The following is a 25,120-nucleotide window of genomic DNA, read 5'->3' on the forward strand; positions in this document are numbered from 1 at the left end:
TTCAATGAAACCACTGCTTGCTGTCACTATTGTGGGACTACTCTACCCAGTAATATAGAGACAGTCCCATATGCATGAAGCTAAAAAATGCATGAGTTCCCTCCTTGGTATTAGTCCACCACTCTGGGCAAGGAGACTGGCTGGGGGTAGGAGTCCCAGGTTAGATAACAAACATAGTATCAGAACAACATAGTGAAACCTGAGGGCTAATGACAGATGCTTAAGCAATGATAAAGCCAGAAAAGAAGGCAGGAGGATACATACCCCAATACAAAATGTTAACTCTTGCAGAGTTTTTTCCTAAGTGATTTTCACTTACCAAATGAATACCTGAAAAACAAAAAGAGAAAAATGTATTAAAATTTGGCATGCTTTGCCAAAAAATGTATAAGATTAAAGCATTGTGTTACATCACTAAGTGGAGCCCATGTCCATGACCTGAGGTAAGTGTGGGGTCAGGGCACAGAGCTTATGAACATTAAATACAGCAGGAAGTGAAGATAGAGGGAAGATGTGTCCTCAGGTGCTGAGTGGAGGGGAGAGTAGAGGGGAGACCTGCTCTCGGGTGCTGAGTGGAGATGAGTGTGGAGGGGAGACTGTCCTCAGGTGCTGAGTGGAGATGAGTGTGGAGGGGAGACCTGTCCTCAGGTGCTGAGTGGAGATGAGTGTGGAGGGGAAATCTGTCTCGGATGATCTGAGTGGGGGTTTGGAACCCCACCAGGCTGCCCCGGGGAATAAAAGCCTTTTCATGTCCAACCCCACCCCACAACAGGCCAATCAAAAAATATTTTGGAAAAAAGTAAATATAATCCTTGGTTTTCCTGCAGTAAATAATTGCAATCAAACAATGTAAGAATATCATACCCTAGAATCTGAAAATTTAAAAGATGACATCACCCTGAGCACCTATTAGAAGAGGGCCCCAAAATAAAGGAATTGGGGGACTTGTCTCCTCTAAGGACTTGAGGTCTGCCTTTATTTGGAATCTAAGTAGAACCTTGAGTCCTCACCTTGGCCTGGGGCTTCAGTGATACAGGCTCACTTTGAACCTTGGGAAGGGGAGACACATTAGCCCAAATCATAGACTGTAAATTCCCACAACATAATGGAACACAACTAAGGTGGGGGATTGCATGTGGCCTTGGAACAAATACCCTTCACATCTGTGCAGCTCTGCACCTGTCTTCCAGCCCAAGTTAACAACAAAATCTACCACTTGGATAAAAAGACCACACCCATCTTTACAAACATCACAACCTATTTTTTAGGAGTAAAAAGCAATGGGGAACTGACCCACCCTACAATGTGAATGCACCCTGAAAGCATCATGCTGTATGAGATAAGCCAGACACAAAAGGCCACGTGGTGTGTGACTCCATTTATGTGCAACATTCAGAGCAGGTGCATCTACAGCGACAGAAAGTGGATCAGCGGGTGCCAGGGCCTGGGAGAGAAATGGGTGTACTGGCTAATTAAAGAAACAAGTTTACCCAGCAAATTCTCCCAGTAAATCACCTTGTTGACAGAGAGGGGGAAGAGGCTGATTTTCACAAACTCATAAAGAATGAACGCTTCCCATTTTATCAGGTCTGATTAGAAGAGACAGAAGTCGGTCAGGTCAGAGTTAGCCTTGCACGACCTCTGCCCGCAGCCTGGGCCACCAGGACACGGCGCCCGTGGAAACAGGGACGGGCCTGCGCTGTTACCACGATCACATTTATTGAGGGTATTAGAAAACGTGTTCTTTCGTAACTTCACCTGTTTAGAATTTTGAATTTCAAGGCTGCCTAATATGAGATTTTTAAATATAGGTAAGTATATCTAATTACATGAAAAACTGCAATGTCTTTATTACTTTTATAGCTTTTATTATATTTTTTAACGGCTGAAACTTATTTAGGAGATGGCTGTCCATGGAGCTATTTTGGGGACGTACTGTTCGTTGTTGTTTTTCTCTTTTTCTACTGTTTTGTTCTTTAAAGAAACTTCCTTTTTCCAAGAGCCTAGATTTTGCTCCCAAATGGTCTGTGCTAACATGGTACCCCTGCCTGCCTATTCGGGACAGAGCCTCTACACAGAGGAAGGCCACCTCCTATGAAGGAAGTGACAGAACCAAGAAGGGGTGGAGCTTTGCAACATCCAGGCTAACACGCTTTTGTGCCCACCACACAAAGCGGGTTTTGTCCACACCCCTTGGGGCTCAATCTACCCCAATGACTTCTGTCTGAGGCTCCTATTTTTACAAGGCCTCTGATTAGAAAAGTACACAAGGCTTCAGCACTGTTTTGTTTTGTAAAAAGGCTTTACGGATAAATATTTGTTAAACTAGAGGCCAGGTGCACACATTCGTACACCGGTGGGGTCCCTCAGCCTGGCCTGCACCCCTCACAATTCGGGACTCCTTGGCGGATATTGGGCTGCTGGTTTCAACCCAACTGGGCCTGACCTGAGGGAATTGGACCAAATCCGGCAGTCCGACATCCCTCGAGGGCTGTAGTAGTACACAAAGCGGCAGGAGGCTGGGGAGGAACCCGAGCCCAGGCCGGGGACCAAGCTGCTCTCACTCATCCCAGCCCTGCTGCGCCTGCCGCTGCTCAGTAGCACTGCTGCGGAGGTGGCAAAGGCTCATGCCGTCACAGCTACGCTTGCCAGATGTGAGCCTGGCATCTGGCACCTGTCAGTCAGCTGAGCAGCGGTCCTGCTGTGAGAGCACACTGGCCACCAGGGGGCAGCTCCTGTGTTGAGTGTCTGCTCCCCAGTGGTCAGTGCATGTCATAGCGACTGGTCATCAGGTTGTGTGGTCGCTTAGGCTTTTATACATATAGATTATGCTCATTCCCTGGCTGTGGACAGGCAAACTGTGAATCTGTAAGAATTCCCCCCACTTTCTTGCCCAGCACAGAGCCCCCTGAGGGCTCACTCAGGAAGCAGGCAGACAGGGGTTAGTAATAAAGCCTGTTCTTCCAAGCCACCTCTGATTCCTGATGCATATCTGTGACTGATCTTAGCATCCCACTGAAGCCCTTGTTGTGTGATGATGACAAACAGAAGCAGCTCAGGATGAAAATGCCACAGGAACTAAAACAGCAGCCCTCAATGTGCCCAACCCCAACCCCAACCTCTGGAAACCAGGGGTTTTGTCCACACCCTGTGGAAAAACTCATCACAGGACTGTGGGGAGTGAAGCCACAGCACCTCAGCTGTCTCAGTGCCAAGGTGCAAGAGCGAGGGGGGCCCTCTCTGTGGGTGAGAAGGGCTGTCTTCCTGTGACCCAGCTGAGGAAGCTCTGAGAGAGCTGCACCTTTGTGAGCACAACTGTCTGACAAGAATGGAAGGGCCTACAGCCCTGCCCTCCTCCCTCACCACCCGGGACTGGGCCCCTGCCTGGCACTGGGTACCTGATCCTTATTACCAAAGAATGGGAATGGCACTACCCTGCTTCCTAGAACCTCATAAAACCGAAGGAGAAATTCATTTTATGCATCAAATGCATCTATACCTGATGAAAGTGATGGGCTATGAACCAGGGCAGGGGCAGCCATGGAACAGCGTTGTATTAAGGCTCAGAGCTAAAGTCAGGGTCTCATTCTCAATAGTCAAGAGCGGAGTCTGCCCTGGTCCCCTCCACATCTCCTGGGCCTGCTGGCATCTGTTCTCGCACTCTTTGAAGTTGATACCGTCCCTGGGTCGGAGGGACGTGCCAGAGGCAGCTTCCTCCACAGGAAGAGACCTCCTGAGCCGCCCAACCTCGGCCCAAGTTTCTAGAGATAATCCTTTCTTCTTTTTTGGGGGGGCCAGGAAGGTGGGGAAGAGAGAAGGACGGTTATACAGCCATCCTTAATAGCAACAAAGAAGCCCTCTAGGATTATTGCCAAAGTAAAGCACAGTCAAAAAGATCACAAATCCAGCTTTTTGGAAAAGCTGAAGCTAAATTAACTGGAGAAACTGAGACAGAAGTCACAATTAGGATTTCCAATAAAGTTCCACCTTTCCCACGTCCAGACGAAAGGACCAGTGTTAGAAACGCCTGTTCAGCTGCCTCCCACAGCCCATCCTCAGAAGGCAGAGAGTGCCTCCATCAACCAAACAAGAACATAATCAGAGCCTAACAGTGTTAATGGTGGTTAGGTTCTTCTTTATGATCACCTACAATTTATCTATATATTGATATATAAAAAGCCAACAATTGGAACGCCATAACGACTGGGAGAACCAGTCGCTATGGCGCTCCCTGCAGCCAGTGATCAGGTGGTAGGGCCGGCCAACCTCCCACAGCCCCTCCCCCTGGCTGGCCCCATCCCTGATCACTCCCCCTCCCCCCCCAATAGGGGGTGGGGCTGGACAGCCAACCTCTTGCAGCCCCTTTCCCTGGCCAGCCCTGCCCCTGATAGGCCCCCACCACCCCAATAGGCCCATGGCCCCTTTCCCCAGCCAGCTCTGCCCCTGATCAGTCTGCTCCCCCCGCCCCACACACACACACACCCAACACACACACCAATCAGGGGTGGGGCTAGCCAGCCAACCTCCCACAGCCCCTCTCCTGGCCATTGACCTCCAATCACCATTCCCCATTCGGTACCAACATAGATGAACTTAGATGTATGCAGGAGTCCATACTGATAAATGATTGAATAAATAACATGGGGACAAAAGACAGGTGCTCCACCCTCAAGGAACCGTGACATGGGCTGTGCTAGTGATGCCTCCAAAGATAACACATGGGAGAGACTTGGGAGGAAAGGAAGGTTCACAGTGCAGACACCTAATAGCCATGACCTGGCTGGATACCAGGTCAGCATCATGGAGATGAGTTATGTCGATGGCACAGACTCGATACAATGGATGACAACAGCACTATGCCTCTGTGGTCTCTCCAAATCCACAACCCAGTCAATGGTGAGAAAACATCAGACACATCCCAACAGAGGCGTACTCAACAGAACACCTGACCAGTGCTCCTCAAAACTGCTGAGGGATCAAAAGCAGGAGAGTCTGAGACATGGGCCCAGAGGAGCAGAAGGGACATGAAGACCAAACATCATGTGGGTCTTGGGGGGATTCTGGAACAAAGAGGGCGTTGGGAAGGAACTGAGGAAATGTGAATAAATAATACTGTGTTGACACTGGTTCATTAGGTGTGACAAATGTCCCATCCAATGAAAGAAGATAAAAATAGGAGAAACTGGAGTGGCGTACAGAGGCATACTCTACACTATTTCTGTGATAATTCTATAAATCTAAAACTGTTCTAAAAAGTGAAGTTCATTAAATTAAAAGCAAGTCAAGGGAGCCGGGCAGCACCAGTATCTATGCCTCAGGAGAGCCGCCTCCAACCTTGCCCATTCCTTACCAGCACCCAAAACAGAGTGCAGGCTGGGGCCCAGGAAGAACTGGCCATCTAGGTCAGGACAGCAGACGCTTCCTTCCACTGGATGCAACATCTGGGGGCTCTAGGCAACATCTGGGCAGACAAACCCAATTCTCAGTAGGAAGACTGAAACAGTGCGAGTTCTCAAAGGCATCCCTACCTCAGTCCACCCCATTTGAGAAGAAGGGATAGAGTCCCACAGCAGTGAGTGCCTGCCACCTAACCTGAGGCACCTTGTTGCCCGATCGAATCGCAGGCTGCCTCTGTCTCCCAGCCCAACAGACACAATTCTGCGCCTTCTCCTAAGAAGGCCCCCTCATTTAAATAAAAAGGAACCAAGAGTGGTCACTTAACTGCCCCCCAGCCAAAGTTATCCTCAGTATGACTTGGATACCTGTTATCACTACTGTACTTGAGCATTATCAATCAAAACTTATTCCAGTCATACTTGACTGATAACGAGAGAAAGTGGGCTCCTATAGAAGCTGAGGCCCCAAAGCCACCTGGCACTGCTGCCCTGTGTCCTCAGAAACCTTGAGCCTCCACACGAGCTCACCCTGCAGCCCTACTGTGAGCCTACAGCCTTGTTGAGTTCTAACTACCTGCTCGCAGTAGCCAGCATAAAGGAATGTCTGGCCACATGGCGCTGGGCCACACTCGTATCTCCTGTCCTGTAAAATACAGTCCCGAGTCCAGTCACCTTTCCCATGTCCAAAGAAAGGATCAATGTTAGAAAGTCCTGACCAGCTGTCTCCCACAGCCCATCCTCAGAAGGCAGAGAGGGCCTCCATCAACCAAACAAGAACATAATCAGAGGCTAAGACAATGCCACGAAGGAGGTATAATAAATCTGCTCCTCCTTTTCCCTCCCACCCAAGGGATTGTCTGACCCAGCCCCAAGCTCTGAACCGCCCAGGCCTACTTTGAGTCCATCTACTTGAACGTGGACCCTACAAGGTCTGCTCTCCTGGGATGTAAGATCGCTGCCTCCAAGAATGTGGGTTATTAGCCTGTGAAGCACCGACTGCGTGACTGACGCCACTCTCCCCAAAATGAAGCCACTGCCATCGTGAAGTGCATTCATTAGGCTCCCACTGGCCTCGCCAAGTGTCAGGATCCAGACTGGAGAGCAAAGGAAGGGCAGTCATGGTTCGCGCATGTGCAGGATGTCACGTACGGCCCCGTGACACTGGCTTGGAAACTCAAAGCACCGCTGAGCACAGGGTTTTACCTGTCTCCCTTGGCGGCTGTTTAAGGTCCCCACGTGTGCTGAGCCATTCATTCCAGCACTGTGACGTCATCGTGGACACTGGTCCGGGTCAGGAAGAAGCCGAGGGGACACCCGTTTAAAGCAAAGGGAGAGAAGGGAGGCAGTGGCCACAGAATGCACTCAGCGAAGCTGGGCAACTCGCCGCAGGGCTGAGTGCCGGCGAAGTGCCATGTGCACCTGCCTGGCGCCTCCTCGCCCCACGGGGGCTTCCTGTCCCCGCCGCAGGACGCCAGCTGGACAACACTTGAAAGACGTTCCATCAACGGTGTCCATTATCTGAGCATCTCATCCCAAACAAATACTCTTTCCTCTCAACTTAAAATAAAGGAGACATGAAAGGGACAGATTGTGTCTAATTTTCATTTCAGGGTATCAGAAAAAGAAAGCCCATTTTCCACTAAAGTGGTCCTCACTCTCTCAGTAAGCCCTCAATAACACTCTGACAGCTCAAATGCTATCCCCTTCCCCCCAGGGAAACGTGGGTCTGAAGCTGAGCTCAGGCACTGTCAGGGTGGAGGGTACCTGAATCGTGCTAACCACCCACCTGGCGCACATGGAGTCCCACCCCACAGCCCCCACGCCTGTGCCAAACCAGCCCACAGTTCAGCTGTGACCATGGACATCTGGATCAGGAACATGGGGAATACACCACCTGTCTCTGTTGGCAGATGTTTTCTTCTTTTACATTTTCCACATGAAACAACTCAGGTGTCATTTGTTTTATTTTGCTTTAGCGAGCTTAAATTAATTCAAATCACTTTTTTTTTTTTTTTTAACATACCCAAGGTAAGGGAGCAGAATATCTTTCCCAATGATAACATACAAGCCTGTATTTTTGGTCAAATGTGCTCAGACTCGTTTTCAAACTTTGAAGCATGGGGTTATCCATACCTGACAGTGTATCCTAGACACGAGTCAAAAATACTTTTTGAAGTAAAACTTCAAGTTGATAAAGTTTGGCTGCCAGGTACAATAAGGCATGACCCCTGCTGCCTGTTACACACGGAGCGTGCCATCTCTGGGACAAAGGCGTCTGGGATCCTCCTTCTTCTAGGGCGGATTAAAATCATGGGTCTCAAGAAAAAGCAGCCCAGTGGACACCACAGTGAAACCCAGCCAGAGGCCTCTTGCGCTGGTAAACAACTCCTGAGCAGGAGACTGCAGGCGGGCAGGAACCCCTGTGGCCACCACGGAGGTCGGATGCCCTGAAGTGGCAGCACCCGTGAGGTCTGTGCAGGAAGGAGCAGGGCATCACTGTGCTCAGGGCCCACCTTAGACAGCCAGGCACTCCTTACCATGCCCCAGCCCCTATTTCCAGGGCCACTGCTCTGTCCTTTATAAAAAGAAAATAAATCATACTTAATATATCCATCTCTCTTGGAAACCAACACAGTTTCTGTATGGAATTGAACACAGTGCATAGTGATTGGTTGTCAGTCACTCAGTGACCTGTGAACAGATGTGTGAACTCATAAAGAAGCCCACAGCTGAGTAACCAGTGGCACAGCCCTCGGTCTTTTGTTCCAAAGCATGCAACTCACACCACAGTTGCAGGTGCTGAAGTTTCCCCAAGTCTCTTCCGAAATCCCAAGCTTTTGACTGCAGTGGTGCTTGCTTGCAACAGTAACTCGTCAATAGAAGGCCCCATGGGTGGCAGAGTGGAGGGGATTTTGGGGTGATGAGATGCTGAGTCTCCTTTTAACAAGCTGAGTTTGGGGACAGCGCATTCTGCACACTACTGAGTTTCGTTCACACTGGCGCCGACCCAAGCCCAGCACAAACCAGCACGCCCCCCAGCAGGAAGCGGCGCGGGAAGATCCAGCCGGATGCCCTCTCACAGCCGTGTGCATGTGCATTGGGGACCAGGGCACAGACGACGGAGCTAAGAGGGGATGGCCGCAGGGATCCCAGTCCATGCTACAGCTGTGGGACATTCAAAATAAACCAACAGGGGAACTGAAGGTCAGCTCCTCATGCCCAGGAGTTGGACCTTCTCAGTTAAAGACCCCTCTGTGGGAAGCATCACTACCGGACCCAAGACACAGTGACCCTCTCCATCCTGGGCCAGCACAGCACAGACTGCCAGACCCCGGACAAAGCTTTTCTCCCAGAGGACAGATGGGCCCTGGAAGGACCATCCCAACAGCGGCCCCAGAGGAATTGAACCTCCTATATGTCTACACAACCAACCACCCACACATCTACTCCCTACATGTCAACACAGACACTGACCCTACATCTACTTCGTGCACATCTACACTGACACCAACATGTCTACACAGACACCCACACCCATGTCTATTTCCTGTATGTCTACACATCCACCCCCACGTCTACCTCCCACACATGTACATAGAAACTCATCCCATAGCAACCTGCATATCTGCCTCCGGCATGCCTACAGACACCCACCCCTTCTGTCAAGGCTTGGTCTTATCTTCCCGAGTGTTCTGAGCTTCCTCTGGTGACCTTCCCTATTTGTGGAACCCAGAACCGGGAAGAAGGGCAGGATCCCCCTCCTTTGACCAGTTGAAACAACACTCCAGGCGCCCAACTTCATCCAGGTCACAGGCTGCCTGACACGCCCATGTGCCCTGTGCACATCCCACGGACTTCTCTGCTCTCCTCACCGCCATCACCACTTCTGGTTCCTTCGGCACTGAAGCCTATTGTCCCCAATGCGGCCAATCTGGTCTGTGACACCTGGCACTGGCTGGTCAAGATTCCTCTTAACAAGGAAGGGACAGGAAAGGGTAAGGAGCAACAGGCTTAAGCCCCCAACTCAACCCTGCCACCAGAAGCCCACCCAGTGACTTCCACGTCCATCTCACCGTCTGCTGGCCCAGGAGGCGGGCCATGCAGTCTCGGAGCAGCCATGCCACTCCCAGCAGAATCAGCGACTGCTCCCAAAGAAAGGCCCCTGCATTGTGGTTGTTCGGCAATTAGCAGTCGCTACCCTGGCCTCGATAAAATAATGATATTCTCCTGAGCTAAAGTAAGAAGAAAGCCTGCTCACCCCTCCAGCTGCCAGGAGGTGTGGTTTGCTCTGCAGCGTTTTACACCCCCTAGGTGCTGAAGTACAGCACGCCTGGCTCACGTGTGCCCAGCTCTTCCCGCTTACCAGATCTGTCCCACGTTGACCAGGGACATGTAGAGGACCCAGAGTGCAGTCATGAGAACCATATTGGCACAGCTGGTAACCAGGACGAAGGATGAGATGCCCAGCCCGAGCAGTGCCAGGGCATCCAGGTTGGCGTCCATGTGTGACCAGTCCAGCAGCCACAGGAGGGTCGGGGCATAGCTCACGGCGTCCCAGCCAACCTGCCCCCGGAAGTGCTGCTGCACACTCTTCAGGTACGCTCTGCAGGGCAGGAGTCCTCTGTCTCCGATCAGCTGCTTGTTCTGATGAAAAGCCACCAAGAATGCCACAACTGGAAGAAAAAGGAGAGGATAAGAGGAACGTGGACACCAGTGGGTGCTTTTCCAACGTGTGGGGACTCAGTTGGGCAAGATGAGGCAGAGTCCGACCAATGGTTTGGAACCAAAGCATGAACTCTGGGTCTGAGTATTTCTCAAAATATTGGGGAAAATTCTGGAAGACCAACCTGGGGAAGTCACGTGTTTATGTTTATATACCTATATGTATTACTTATACAGATTGTATCGATATATGTATGTATAGATATACATGCATATAAAATGTGTGTCTGGTTGAATGTAAATGGTCAGTTAACCATCCAGATTGCACATGGCATTCCCATCATAAATACATCCTGATAACCCATGAGTCTGGTCAATGGTGCTACTCCTGGGGCTACCCACAGTGTTTGAAGCTTATGATAATGTTTACATGTAAGTCATGATTACCCTCCATTCAAACCACAAGTTTCTGAATTAGTTTCTAACAACTCCCACTCCTACAAGAGCACGGTCACGTCCTCGGGCTTCAGTGTCTGCACGGATATGCGCTGCACAGAGATGCTGCAGGAGAGCCCAGCACTGCTGTCTGTGAACGGGAGGAGCAGGGAAACCCAGAGAGGAAAGGCAAGTGAAAAGCAGCTCCATACAGAGCGTTGGGATGGCCACTGGGACCCGGCTGGGTAGAAAACACACCGACACTGAAGGAGACGGAAGCTGCACTTTGTGAATAAAAACGCATCCCGGGCAGGACTGAGATTGAGATGGAGAACATGGTGGGGGGTTAGGCTCGCAGGTGTAACAGTCAGCACCTGCCCTTTCAGGAAAGTGGGCACCCCTTTGTCTAAAGCATACAGCAACACCCTGGTCCAAAGCACACAGCAACAATGAACTGTGTGTTCACAGCATAAGTAAAGCAAAATATGTAAGAAATAGCACAAAGACTGAGGGGAGATACTGGAAATACACTGTCAGAAGGACCTTACACCACACAGAAAGCGGCAGACTAGTATGTAAAGGAAATTAGTTTTACTAACTTAGACTCATACTAACTTAGAATGTATTATATTGTAAATCCTGTGGGAGAGAAAAAAAATTGTTTAAAACAATTCTAAAGAAATAAATCAATGCAGACACTAAAATAAAATAATTAAAAAATGCTCATTTAACCAAAAAGAAAGTAGGAAAAAAGCAATGAAGAATAGGAAGAACAAATAGAAAATAACTAACAAAATGGTAGACTTTAATCGATCACTTTAGCTGGAAATGTTCTAAACACATCAGCAAAGATAGAACTTGTCAAATTGAATAAAAAACAGGACCCAGGCCTATTCTGCTTATACAAAACCCACTTTAAATATAAAGACACAGGTAGGTTACTAGTAAAGGCACAGAAAAAGATATCATGCAAACACTAATCCAAGAGAGCTGGATGGCTTTATCAATATCAGACAAAATATATGTAAACACAAGAAATGATAAAAAAGGGGGGGGGGCATTGCATAGTGATAAGGGATCAACAAATGGACATTTAATACTAAATGTGCATGAACCTAACAACAAAGCACATGTATATATAAAATGAACTAACCTAGTACATATACTAATATGTATATATTCTTTACACATATTAACTTGATCCAACTGACACTTACAGATTTCTCTATAGTATAAAAAAACAAGACAAACTATATGACATATTCAGAGCATTCTATTTAAAAGGTATTTTCAAGTATATATGGAACATTAAGACACACCACAGTATGAACCATAAAGCACATACCAACATATAGTAGAATTGAAATAGACAAAATATGTTTCTGACCACATAGAATTAAACTAGAAATCAGTAACAGGATATTACCTGGAAACATACTCAAATCTTTGCAGATTACACCACACACTTCTAAATAAACCATGGTTTTTTAAAGGCACAAGAGAAATTACAAAATATTTTTAATTGAATAAAAGTTGAAAAAACAACATAGCAAAAATTGTGGGATGCTGCTAAAGCAGTGCTTAAAGGAAAATTTACAGTATAATGTCCATGTTAGAGAAATAGAAAGGTTTCATATCTAAACTTTTCCTTTAAGAGATCAGGGAGGAAAAAACAAATTATAAAACAAGCAGCAGGAAAGAAATTGTTTAAAATTAAAAACAGAAATCAATGAAATTGAGAATAATAAGAAAAAAAAACCCTAACCCTAACCCTAAACCCAATAAACTCAAAAGTTGGTTCTTTGAAAAGGTCACTATAACTAGTAGACCTCTAGCCAAACTGACCAACTAAGAGAGAAGACACCAATATCGGAATAAAAAAGGAGACCGGCCAGTATGGCTCAGTGGTTGAGTGTCGACCTATGAACCAGGAGATCATGGTTTGATTCCTGGTCAGGGCACGTGCTTGGGTTGTGGGCTTGATCCCCAGTGTGGGGCATGCATAAGGCAGCCAATCGATGATTCTCATCACTAATATTTCTCTTTCTCTTCCTTCCCCTTCCTCTCTGAAATAAATTCTTTAGTTTTGGGCAAAAAAAAGTTTTTATTTATTTATTTTTAAAAACATGTTTTTTAATACACACTGAAGCAGGAATTGGAGTGGTTGAAAACTGTTTTCAAAAGAAATGCAAAACTCATTACGATGTATATTAAATTTATACATTACATTTTTGTGTATCAATTACATCTCAATGAAGCTAAAAAATACATCAGTATGCTAACACTTATCCGTAAATGAAAAGTAAAACACTATTATTTTCACATATTAGATAAAGAGAGAAAGCCAGAAAATACCCACACTGGTGTGAGCTAACAGACCTTCTCAACCAATGCAGGTGGGGCATAACTGATGCAAACTCTTTGAAGACAGTTTGGCAATAGCCGATTGCAGCCTCGGTTGGACCCAATACTTCTACATCTAGGATCTCAGATGGTCAAAAAGAGCGAGGTAGGTTTTTCTGGGCTGCGTGGAACAATCTACAGGATACGGTTTGCTTTAAAAAAAAAAAAAAAGTGTAGAGGACAGTGTGTGTGTGAGTGTGTGTGTGTGTGTGTGTGTGTGTGTGTGTGTCCTATGTTTTTGTTTGTATAAGATAAATATGAATAACCGGGAGTCAGTTTGATGGCTGGTATGTGTGTTTTAACTCCAATAAAACACATACACAAGTTATTGTACATAAAGGCCTGTATACAAACTCAATTGGTTGGGCATCATTCTGAGCACCCAAGGTTGCTGGTTCAATTCTCCATCAGGGCCCATGCTTGGATTTCAGGCTCGATCCCTGGTAGGGGGCATGCAGAAGGCAGCCAATATAGGTGCCCTGCTTTCACATGGATGTTTCTCTTCCTCCATCTCCCTGTCTCTCTCTCTCTCTAAAAAAACAATAACAATATATATATTTTTTAAATGAAGCCATTAACCCTAGCTGGTTTGGCTCAGTGGACAGTGTCAGCCTGCCAAGTGAAGGGTCCCAAGTTCGATTCCAGTGAAGGGCACACGCCCGATTACAGGCTGGATTCCCGTATTGGGTGTTCAGGTGGCACCAGATTAATGATTCTTTTGCTTCACTGATTTTTTTTTCCTCTCTCTCCCTCTCCCTTCCTCTCTGAAGTCAATTTTAAAAAAGAAGATACATTGTTATTGATCCCACAGACATTAAAAAGATAATAAAAGAACACTATAATCTCTCTAAGATCATAAATTCAACAACTTTGATGAAATATACCAATTACTTGGAAGACAAACTACTGAAACTCACAAAAGAAAAAATAAAGATAATATATCACAACAATTGTATCTCAGAAATGCAAGGCTGGTTTAATACTCAAAATTGATCAATGTAGTTCGCCAAACTAACACTAAATAAGAAAAACCATATGATAATATCAATATCAATCAACACACACATAAAAAGCACATGACGAAATTCAACATCCATTCACGATAAAAATGTTCAGCAAGTTAGGAAGAAAAAGAAACTTCATCAACTTATAAACAGTAGCTATGAAATCCAAAATCATACTAGAAGATGAGCAATTACCGTATTTTTCGGACCATAAGACGCACTTTTTCCCCCCCAGAAGTGGGGGGAAAAAGTCCCTGCGTCTTATGGTCCAAATATAGCCTACCACATATACTTTAAAAAAAAAAGTTTTTTTACTTGCCCGGCTCTGTGTGGTCTCTGTGTGCTTGCCCGGCTCTAAAATGGTTCTAAATGCTGCTGTTTACTTTACAGGGTTGATTACATGTGTTTATGACTGTGATGTTGGGTTTTAATGCACATAAAATATTTTAGGACACTATTTGTTTCAGAATCTTTTTTTCTTCATTTCCCTTCTCTAAAAACTGGTGCGTCTTATGGTCCGGAGCGTCTTATGGTCCGAAAAATACGGTAATAAATGAGTTTATGAAGACCACAGAATACAAGATTAATACACAAAAAGTCAACTGTATTCCTCCTATATCAACAATGTACAACTACAAGCTGAATTTTATAATAGTTGACAATATGAGAATAGCACCAAAAAATGAATAGATAAAAATCTAACAGATTCTAACAGAATCTGTATGTGGAAAACTACAAAACATTGATGAAAGAAAATCTAAATAAATGGACAGATACATCGTGTTCATGGATTGAAGAGTCAGCATGCCCATTCTCCTCACTTTGACCTATAGACTCAATGTAATCTCAATCAAAATATCCAGCAACCTTTTCTCTAGATTTTTGTTTTGTTTTCTCTAGATGTTTTGTGATTCTAAAATCTATCTGGAAAACCAACTTAGAACAGGCAAAATAATTCTGATAAAGAATGAAGTTGGAGGACTCATATTATTCAATGTCAAGACTTACTCCAAAGCTACAGTAATCAAGGCAGTGTGATACTGGCAAAAAGACAGACACAACCGAAACCGGTTTGGCTCAGTGGATAGAGCGTCGGCCTGCGGACTGAAAGGTCCCGGGTTCGATTCCGGTCAAGGGCACGTACCTTGGTTGTGGGCACATCCCCAGTAGGGGGTGCGCAGAAGGCAGCTGGTCAATGTTTCTCTCTCATCGTTGTTTCTAACTCTCTATTCCTCTCTCTTCCTCTCTGTAAAAAACCAATAAAATATATTAAAAAAAAAAAAAAAGACAGACACATACTAATAAACCAATGGGACAGAAAAGAGCCTAGAAATAGATGTACACAAATACAGTCAACTGATTTTTGATGAAGGTACAAAGACAATCTTTTCAAAAAATGGTACTGGAACAACTGAATGTCCATATACAAAAAGATGAACTTTGACACATACCTCACATCTTACACAAAAATTTACTCCAAAAAGACCATGGCCCTCAATATAAAATATGAAAATATAGCCGGGACCAGTTTGGCTCAGTGGATAGAGCTTCCGCCTGTGGACTGAAAGGTCCCAGGTTCGATTCCGGGCAAGGGCATGTACCTTGGTTGCGGGCACATCCCCAGTGGGGGATGTGCAAGAGGCAGCTGGTCGATGTTTCTCTCTCATCGACGTTTCTAACTCTCTGTCCCTCTCAATTCCTTTCTGTGTAAAATCAATAAAATATATTTAAAAAAAAGAAAGTATGGAACTTCTGGACGAAAATCTATGTGACTTGCATTTGGCAATGAGTTTTTAGATACAACACCAGAAGCATAATCCATGAAAGAAAACAACTGATAAATTTGTACTTTATCAAATGTAAAACTTTTGTTCTGTAATTAATACTTTTAAGAAAATGAAAAGACAAGGCGTAGATAGGTAAAAAATATTGCAAATCACGTATCTGATAAAGGACTTGTGTACAGAATAAAGTAACATTAAAACTTAATAAGAAAACAAAAATCCAAGTTTTAAAATGGGCAAAAGATATGAACAGACATTGAAGGCATCTGTTTCACACAAAGAAGATACACAGATGTCAAATAAACACATGAAAAGATGCTCAGTATCATTTGTTACTGGGGAAATGCCGATTAAAACCACAATGCAGTATCACCACACACCTATCATAACAGCCAAAATCCAAAAAACTGAAAACATCAAATGCTCCAGAGGATTCAGAACAACAGGAACTCTCATTCATTGCTGGTGGGAATGCAAATTGGTATGCCACTCTGGACGAATCTGGCAGTTCCTTGTAGAGTTAAACATAGATTTACCACATGATCCAGCAATTATACCCTCGGGTATTCACCCAAGTGAACTGAAAACACATTTACACAAAAACTGCATGCAAATGTTCATAGGAGCTTTGTTCATAATTGCTAAAACTGGAAAACAAACATCATTGTCCCTCAACATGGAAATGGATAAACAAACAGCGATACATTCATACAATGAAATAATATTGAGACAAGAATGCAGGACTGTTGATTCATGCAACATGGATGAGCCTTAAGTGCATTTTGCTAAGTAAAAGACCCCAGACCCCAAGTCTACATCTTGCAGGATTCCATTCATTTGGCACACAAGAAACAGCAAAACCACAGGGACAGCGCAGAGCAGAGCATGCCAGGAGCTGGTAGGGGGGAGTGGTGACTACGTGCACAGGCGATTTTCAGGGGATAGAACATACAGAATACTGCATGATGGATAACTAAGCATTTGTCAAAAGCCATAGGCCTAACTGTACAAAAAATGAACCTTAATGTATACAGACTATCAAAACAACCTAGCTAGAAGGTCAGGGGATGCCAGGATGGAATGCAGACTGTGACAAATGAACTCTACTGCAAATGTATAACAGACCACACTGAACGGGAGGGTAAACGAAGGGCTGGCCTAAGTAACTTTGGAAAATGTTCCGAGAGAAAACTGTAAGGACAAAGACAAAAGGAATTGTATATAAACATTGGAGTCTAGTTGGTTTTTCTCACGGGGGTAGGTGGACACTTCTGAAACTGCTTTGCATGTGTACTGGAGGTGAGCAAATAAACAAACTGTGGTGGATAACCGGGTAAGATTTCTCACCGAAGGAGAAGAAAGCTGCAGACAAGCAAGAATGGGAGTCCGTCCACCTGTGCACTGGATTAGACTCGGAGATGCCAGGGCAATAAATCTCACATGTACCTGAACAGATATTCACATGGATATGCAGAGAAGCAATCATACATGGGTGTACACACACATATATAACCTAGCTCTGTCCACTAAGAGGGTCTTGAAAGCAATGGACACCCAGACTTGAGTGTCTAATACTCTCTAATAAAAGGAACCAGGGCTCCTGGAGAAAGGCTGTGTTTAAGTGTAGGAAATATGAAAGGAGCTGTAGCATCCTGCAGTACCAGAAAGGAAGGAAGTGCTGGGAGGATAAAGAACAGGGACATGGGACAAAGTGGGAAGACCCACCACCAACCAGAGCCAGGCATTTGACACCACAATGAGTAACAGCATTGGCGCACCCACAATCCCAAGAGAAATTAACTCTGAGGGTTAATAAACGGGGAGAAGACACATCTTCCTCACAGAGAAATTCCGGATAATGGAAATGCCTCCTCCAAAGGGTAGCAGAGTCCTCTCCTCCCCTGGAGCATGGGCTGGACTCAGTGATGAGCTCCCAGAGGACAGAGAATGGACGGGAAAAGTAGAACTTGACCAAGACACACAGCAGATGTAGAGGGCTGTGATACGGCAGAAGGCCGGGTCGGAGGGCAGCAGAGAGCTCTGTGCGCATGTCTCTTTCCTGACTCAGCCTGGTCCTAACACGCGACAGACCCACCTGGGCTCTTCCACACGGGGACCTAATCACCAACAGCCAAACAGCTGGATGTCTTTCTCCCCAAAACCACAATTCACACCCCAAATCTATCGAAGAAAAAATGAGATTTTGTCTCACCAATTAAATAGTTTAAAAAGTAATTCTAAGGTAAAAAGCATAGGAAACTTCCTAGCTTACTTATCAGAAAAAAAAGAAAGAAAAAAAAAAGAAAGAAAGCAGACTGAATTCCAATTTCAGGAAAAATAAAACTATTTCAATGTCCACTCCTGTTACAGAAATGATTAAGTAGAAAGAATAAACAAAAATTTTAAAAAATCATAGGATCTCAAAGCGAAACCAACCAACCAACCAACCAACCAGCCTCAGGAAGGCTCAGTCTCTCCCGCCAGAGGTAAACAGGCCACTTGTATACCTATGCATGCATTATCAGGATGTCTGCAAATGTTCTTTAAACATAAAAAAGAGCCTTGACCGGTGGCTTCGTCGGTAGGAGCATCATCCTATACAACAAAAGGTTCTGGGTTCACTCCCCACATGGAGACGATTGATGTTTCTCTCTTCATTGATGCTTCTCTCTTTCTCCCTTCCTCTCTCTCTAAAATCAATAAAAACATATCTTTAGGTGAGAATTAAAATAAGTATAAATAAAAAAGAAAGGGAATGGGGGATAAAGGGTGATGGAAGGATACTTGACTTGGAATAGTGAACATACAATATAAAGATGATGTGTTATAGAATGTACATCTGAAACCTACATAATTTTATTAATCAATGTCACCCAATAAAGTCAAGAAAAAAGAAAAAATTAGTTTTCTCTTTCAGATAAATTACTATAAAACGGAATCAGAATCATCCCTAAAATGCCATTCTCCACCAGGCAGTTTTCAGTGACGGCGGTTAAATTCTGGCTTTGATAGAGAGCCTAATACTTCTTCTTTAGAGGCTTGTGCTGCAGAGAGCTCAGAGGGAGGGCAGTGGGGTTTGTTTTTTAAACAAACTGGGAGCATTTTACAGAGACGCTTGTAAAACCAAGCAGAGTGTTTCATTAGAATGTGAGTGGCCTGGAGAACAAGAAGGAATGTCCCAGAAACTCTCAGAATCACTGGGAGCTCAGAACAACACCGAATGAGGCAAGATTGTAAGGATTCTTTTGGTTCCCCCTTTCCCTCAAAATGTCCAAAGAACAGCTAAGAGCTTAGCAAACATGGGTGTGAATGGGTCTGCTCTGCGACTTCAATCCTGCGCTCCGGAGCCATCTGGGAGCCAGGCTGAGCCGCAAGATCCCAGGAGGCTTCATTTGTCGTCACCAAAAGTATAACAAGCTACCCCTTTTAGAAAGTGCAGCTGAGATTCACCTCAGAGTACAGATCTCAACTAAGGAGAATTAATGGAGGGGGGACGGTAATAAAATTCTACTATATGTAATGTAAGGAAAGAGGCTAGACGAATTGCAAAAAATAAAAATATACATGACAAGCATGGTATCACAAGATGCATCTAAACAAACAAACAAAAAAGGCACTATACGCAAACCAGAAATTAGAGCTGACCAGAAACTAGCTTTGAGATACTTTGAAAGTTGAATTTTTAAAGAATGTTACCCCAGGGACTCTGAGGTAACAATGTGAAGCTGATGAGATAAGCAATTTTGTTCATGTGTCAAAAGTCCTTCATTGGCTCCAATGTTCACGGTTCCTTCTGGAGATGCCCACAGCACAGCCACCATTACCCTGATGGTCACAGAAGTCACAGAGGTGGGCTCCACATGGGGCACAACTACCCGGACCTGAGGGAGCCCATCATCTTCTCCATCAGACCCTCGTTTAGCTTTCTGAAGCGGCTTTTCAGGATCCACCCAAACAGGGAGGCTAGATGGGTCGGTGGTCCCCCAATGGGGTGTTTGGGACATGGGCTCAAGCCAGCAGACTACATAGGACCAGAGAACATTCCAGAATAGGGCAGGAGTCTTGAGATTCCCCAGGGCCCCTGAGAAGAAACAAGGAAGGAACTTCCCGTAGTCCTGACACTAAAAAACAAGGACCAGAGCAAGGATGGGGAGACTGTAAAAGCTTCCAGAGAGAAAAACGGGTCCCTGCGATATCGTCCCTGCGATACTTCTTTGGTCTCCATCGCTGGTCCTGGCACAGAGCTCCTAAAAATTCTGGGATTTCCTTAGTGATGGGGTGAGAAGAGCACTTGTTGCTATTCATTGGCACAGTCTTTCAGCTTTACCTGGACTCATTCCCATGGGGTGACCCTTGGAGGAGGGCACTGGTTACCAGGGGAACCCACCTTGTGATTAGAGGTCTGGAACTCGCAGCCCTGTCCCCAAACTTCTTGAAGGGAGAAGGGCTAAAGACTAAGCTAATAGTGATTTAATCAACCAGCCTGTGTAATGGAACCTCCACAAAAACCCTAAATGACGGGGTTTGGGGAGCTTCCGGGTTGTTGAACATGAAGAGGTGCTGGGAACCTGGTGCTCCTGGAGAGGGCATGGGAACTCTGTCCCCTTCCCGCACCTGCCCCGGGCACCTCTCCGAAGCTGTGCTTCCTGAGTTGCATCCTTTATAACAGACCAGTAATGAAAATGATTCCCTGATTCTATGAGCCCTTTTAGCACATTGTGGAACCCAAGGAGGGCTCATGGAACCCTGATTTACAGCTGACCACTCAAAAGCACAGGTGACAGTGTGGCTGGGGCCGGAAGTGGGAATGGTCCTATGGGACTGAGACAGCCTGTGGGGTCTGATTAATGCCAGGCAGTCACTGTCAGAATTGTTTAATGGAAAGAACTCACACATTTGGTGTCAGAGGTGTATGCAGAGAAGAGTTTCCCGTTAGGCACTTGCATAAGAGCAGGAGTCAGACTGGGTGAAGACTTCTCAACGCCAGAAAGTTCTGAGGAACACTGCTTTGACTAAGATCTGTAGACTCAGGCAAACTGGTCATTTCCATGAATGCAAGAAAAGACATCAAAGGTCACCTTCTCCATATCCTTTCTTAAAAAGCTGTTTGGGGAGATATTCCACCAAAATAGAGAGAATAAACCAAGAAATAAGAAGACTGAGATCTGAGGAATTATGGATACCACAGGAGGCAGAGCCAGGGGGCCTTGCAGGTGTGCAGTCTGTGAACTGAGTGTTCCCACCCAGGGACTAAGGACAGTGTAGGAGCAGGCCAGAGAGGGGAAGAAAACAGGGTTGGAAAAGTGTCCGGTGGTGACACAGAACAATGACAAAAGACCGTGTGCAAAGTCAAGCAAATTTTACGGAGCAGGAGGTATCCCTGGAAGACAGAGGGGTCTGAATAAAATACTGTGTCTGTGCTGCAATGTGCTCACAGGTGGACGAACAGACGGGCATGTTAACAACATGAAGGATTCTAAATGCATGGAGGGTGAAGGAAGTGTAGGGCAAGGGTCCCTTATTCAGCCTTGTGATGGGATTAGTAGTCCATGAGAGTAACTATAAAATTCATCAAGTGAAATGTGTGAAGAGCCCTATGGCTTTGTGGACAATTCCTGGGCCTTCAGGGACTCTGAAGTGGCTCCCAGTCCAGTGAGATCTGGAACCCACTGGAGAGAGATCAGTGCAGGATCCCCAGCCATCTCAGCTAGACAACCTGTGCATGAATACTGATTTTACCCCAAGCATACTTGCAAGACAGAAAAAGAAAAAATGCATCTCCAAAGCCAATCATTCTGTGCTCAGCACAGACTATCTGCTTGACCTTCTGGCTCAAAACTGTTTCCTTTTGAAGTGAACAGAGAATCCCCACGGAGATCAAAGGCAGCCTGCTCCCTGGAAAGCTGAGGGCCAGGTTTTATAAAGTTGTGCTCTCTCTCTGCAAGCCAAGCCACTGGGGTTTTTCCACTGCTGTAGGCTCCCCTTTCCAAGGTCTCATAAAGCCTCACAGATTAACTCAGTCTTGACTTCATCTTTCACTGAGTGACAGCTCAAACGTTTAGAATGATTACTTAATCCTGTGGAGGATAACGCAACATCGCAAAAACGATTTTTTGTGCAACTTAAAAGAGAAAGAGGGCTGGGCCCGATGCCCGCATTGGCAACCCCGTGACACATGGAGTCCCTCCAGGAAGCAGTGCAGTGGCAACCACGTGTCCACTGAGATTTAGAAAGGAAGTGAGCCCTGCAGTGCCCACAGCACACAATCACTGCCAGGGACTGGCACCAGAGTTGACTGACCACTCGCCCAGGCATCTCAGCCTGGAACTCTTCCCCATCCCCACTGGTCTGCCCCTCACTTATAGGTTTAAGAATCTGAGAGTTTGGTTTTAGCCATGACTACAGGTTGGGCTCATGAAGCATGTACTTGTGTGTTCCCTACTGTGCAGTGCCCATGGCCTTTGCGCCCTCCTGAGTGTAGGGACTGGGGTGGGGGAGGTGGACTCAGCGCTGGCTGCCAGGCCCGGGGCTGGTGTTCTGGGCACAGACTGGCTTCTCTGGGGCTCCGCAGGCTGGATGGGCAGGCCCCTGACTGCTGCCGGGTTTTCAGGCAGTTCTCAGCCTGATCAGATGTGCACACTCAGCTCCACAGGTAATGCGAAGGCTTCACCTGCTGCTGTCTCAAAGCTTTCAATAAACCTCTGGGGAACCTGAGGAGGTGGAGGTGAGGGTGGGGGGCGCCTCGGACCCGCTGGGCCTCCGGGATGATGCAAGTTCCAGAGGCCCAGGGTCCCACAGGGGCTGCCCACCGGTTAGGGTGCGCTAGCGGGATGGGAGGCGCACAGAGTGGAGACACTGCTCTCTGCAGCTGGGCTGCTCCGGTGTCCAGGAAAGGGATGCTGCTCAGGGCGCTGGGCGCCCACGTTCTCGCGGCCCACAGGCCATATCGGACTAATTCACCTGGGTTTCTGTAGCGCCCAGGCCAGCCGAAGTCCTGCGAGGGTGCCCTGCGCAGTCCTCATCAATTTGGGGTCCTGACTTGGGTCCCGGCAACTGACAGCCGGTGGGTGTGACTAGAGAAGAAGGGGGCAGGCAACTGAGGGCAAAGTGGGCTCCAGAAGTCACCTGCGAAGACCAAACCTACCGCCCCCTTCGCCTCCTCTGCCCCCCACCCCCACTCCCCAAAACTAAGGTGACCAGACGTCCCGCTTTTGAACAATGTGTCCCCGCGGCGGTTTAAAATCGGGACTTTTTTTAAACCGCCGCGGGGACACATTGTTCAAAAGCGGGACGTCTGGTCATCTTACCCAAAACCTCAGCCAGATCCCGGGGCCCCGGGGGAGGGCGTCGCGCGGTGGGGTGCCTGTGCAGTGGCGCGGGCGCACACGGCGGGGGGCGGCCCGGGGACCGGGCGAGGCAGAGGCACTAGCGGGAGTCGCGTGCGCGCGCGGAGGAGCGATCCCCACGGAGCCCAGGCCCCGCGGACTCACAGTAAATGAAAGCCAGGGCCCTCAGGAGCACGATCCTGGTCAGCCAGAAGGTGCCCGCGCGGAGGCGGGCCGGGCAGCCCGCGGGGTCGTGCCCTGGCCCCGTCGGGGACGCAGGCTCCTGGCCCGCGTCCGCCGCCTTCCGCCTCCTGAGCTGCTCCCCGGGCGCCGCCATTGCGGGGCCGTCAAGGGGCATGCGCGGAGAGCAGTGCGCGCCGGGACGCCCCGCCCACAGCGGAGAGGCCACGCCCATAGTGGGGAGACCACGCCCACAACAGAGAGGTCACGTCCACTCCCTCAGGCCCGGACCGCTACCCGGAGGACACGCCCACAGCAGAGAGGCCACGCTCACTCCCTCTGGTCCGGACCGCTACCCGGAGGACACGCCCACGTGCGGGGAGTTGTCGCCTGGTCCCCCCAGCAGACTGTGTGGGGCACGGTAATAGTAAGGTCGAGGAGGTGAGTACCTAGGAAAACCATAAGCATCACTCCACTTGGAAGGGGTTGACCAACTCCATTCATTCATTCGTTCACTCACTCATTCATTAGCCCTTCGAAGAGGGCTCCCAGTGCATTCTCTGACCTAGACGGCAGCCCTCTTGGACCCGTACTGTAGGGAGGGGGCAGAAGGCACTCCAGAAATAGAAATGCAATGGGAAAGAGACTGTTAGAATGTTTGTGTCTGGCCAGTACGAAAAGGGGGTTTGTTGGGGTGGGGGGCGTGCTGGTCATCGTTCGGGGCAGCTGGGCTGTGGGCAGCTGAGTACCCTGGCAGGTACTTCACCCCCTCTGCGGCTCAGGGGGTGTGTGGAGTTGCAGTCCCACAGAGGAAAGGCTGGAGCAGTGGTTCAATCCAGGGCCCCAGGCTGTTATTGCCTGTATGTATGTGTGGCCAGGTGTCCCCTCCTGGATTTCTCATCTTTGCTGTCCAAGGAGGATGCTATGGTGGAAGTCACATCGTTGGTGAGGGACAGAGCAGGCCTTGAATGTTAGCTCAGGTCAGTAAAATCGCTGTTAGATAGGCAGAATTCCTAACCTCCAGCCATGGTGGAATGGAATGGCCCCAGCAGAAGCCCAGTGAGGACACCAGCACGTCTACATTCTGAGGCAAGAGCAGTGCAGGCAGTGCTCAGGAGAGGGGGCTCCAAGAGGATGGAATCCTAGGCATTCCTTTGAAGAAAGAGGGGTGTGCTGGGTAAAATAGGATTAAAGCCCCAGGGGTCATTGGATAAATTGTGGGACACTTGGAAGCAAATGATTGAGGTAGGTGTGAGTTTTTATTCATTTGTCAGAGCTCTCTATATTTTGAAGATCCTGTTATTTTGTGTTTATTGCAAATGTTTGTCCTGGGTTTTGTTTGTTTGTTTGTAAATCTTGTTCCGTATTTTGACATATACATTATCAATACTTGTGTGGTCAAAGTATTAATCTTTGTTGATTGTTTAATTGTATCCTTGCTGCCTGTAGTATGAGCTCCATAAGGTCAGGGACTGGCTCTGGACACAGAATCCCCCAAATCTAGGCCAGATCAGCAACTTCTGGAACCCCTCCCCAGCCTTTTCCCCACCCTTGTCCTCCCAACCATTGTTGGGATAATAGCGAGTAACTGCATCTTACAGTGTGACTTTTCCTAAAGTTTCCTTTTCTTTCCAATGAAAAACCCTTTCTTTGGAACCCAACCCGGAAGGGGGACCAAATAAAAGATGCTGCAGTGGGCGGTGTAAACATTTTCCACATCCTGGTGATCCCCAGCAGGAAAACTAGTGCCCAGAGGGCTCCCAGCCTTGAGGATCAGAACTTTAGCTCTGGCTCAAGCCCTGCTCCCAGTTACTTCCATGAAAACCCCAAACCTGCACTTCTCCTCCCTGTAGTCCAGGCACAGCACTTGGGGCAGCACAGCTCTTTGGGGAGAGCGGGGAGAATCCAGCACCCTCAGCCCCAGCTGGCCC

At 47.2% G+C, this 25,120-nt stretch overlaps 1 protein-coding gene across 5 annotated transcripts in view; it reads right to left on the bottom strand.

The window, feature by feature from the left end:
• Positions 1-23,382, bottom strand: part of LMF1 (lipase maturation factor 1) — a 109,596-nt gene extending 86,214 nt beyond the window's left edge. For all 5 annotated transcript variants that reach the window (XM_045570349.1, XM_045570350.1, XM_045570351.1 and 2 more), the window contains exons 1-3: positions 23,175-23,382; positions 9,760-10,069; positions 320-330 (exon numbers count right to left, since the gene is read on the bottom strand). In XM_045570349.1, coding sequence (XP_045426305.1) covers positions 320-330; positions 9,760-10,069; positions 23,175-23,367 — 514 coding nt within the window. In that variant the 5' untranslated portion in view covers positions 23,368-23,382. The remainder of the gene's footprint in view (positions 1-319; positions 331-9,759; positions 10,070-23,174) is intronic.
• Positions 23,383-25,120: the final 1,738 nt, after the last annotated feature.

This window comes from Pipistrellus kuhlii, unplaced genomic scaffold, assembly GCF_014108245.1.
Source record: "Pipistrellus kuhlii isolate mPipKuh1 unplaced genomic scaffold, mPipKuh1.p scaffold_m20_p_31, whole genome shotgun sequence".
Taxonomy (NCBI): Eukaryota; Metazoa; Chordata; class Mammalia; order Chiroptera; family Vespertilionidae; genus Pipistrellus; species Pipistrellus kuhlii.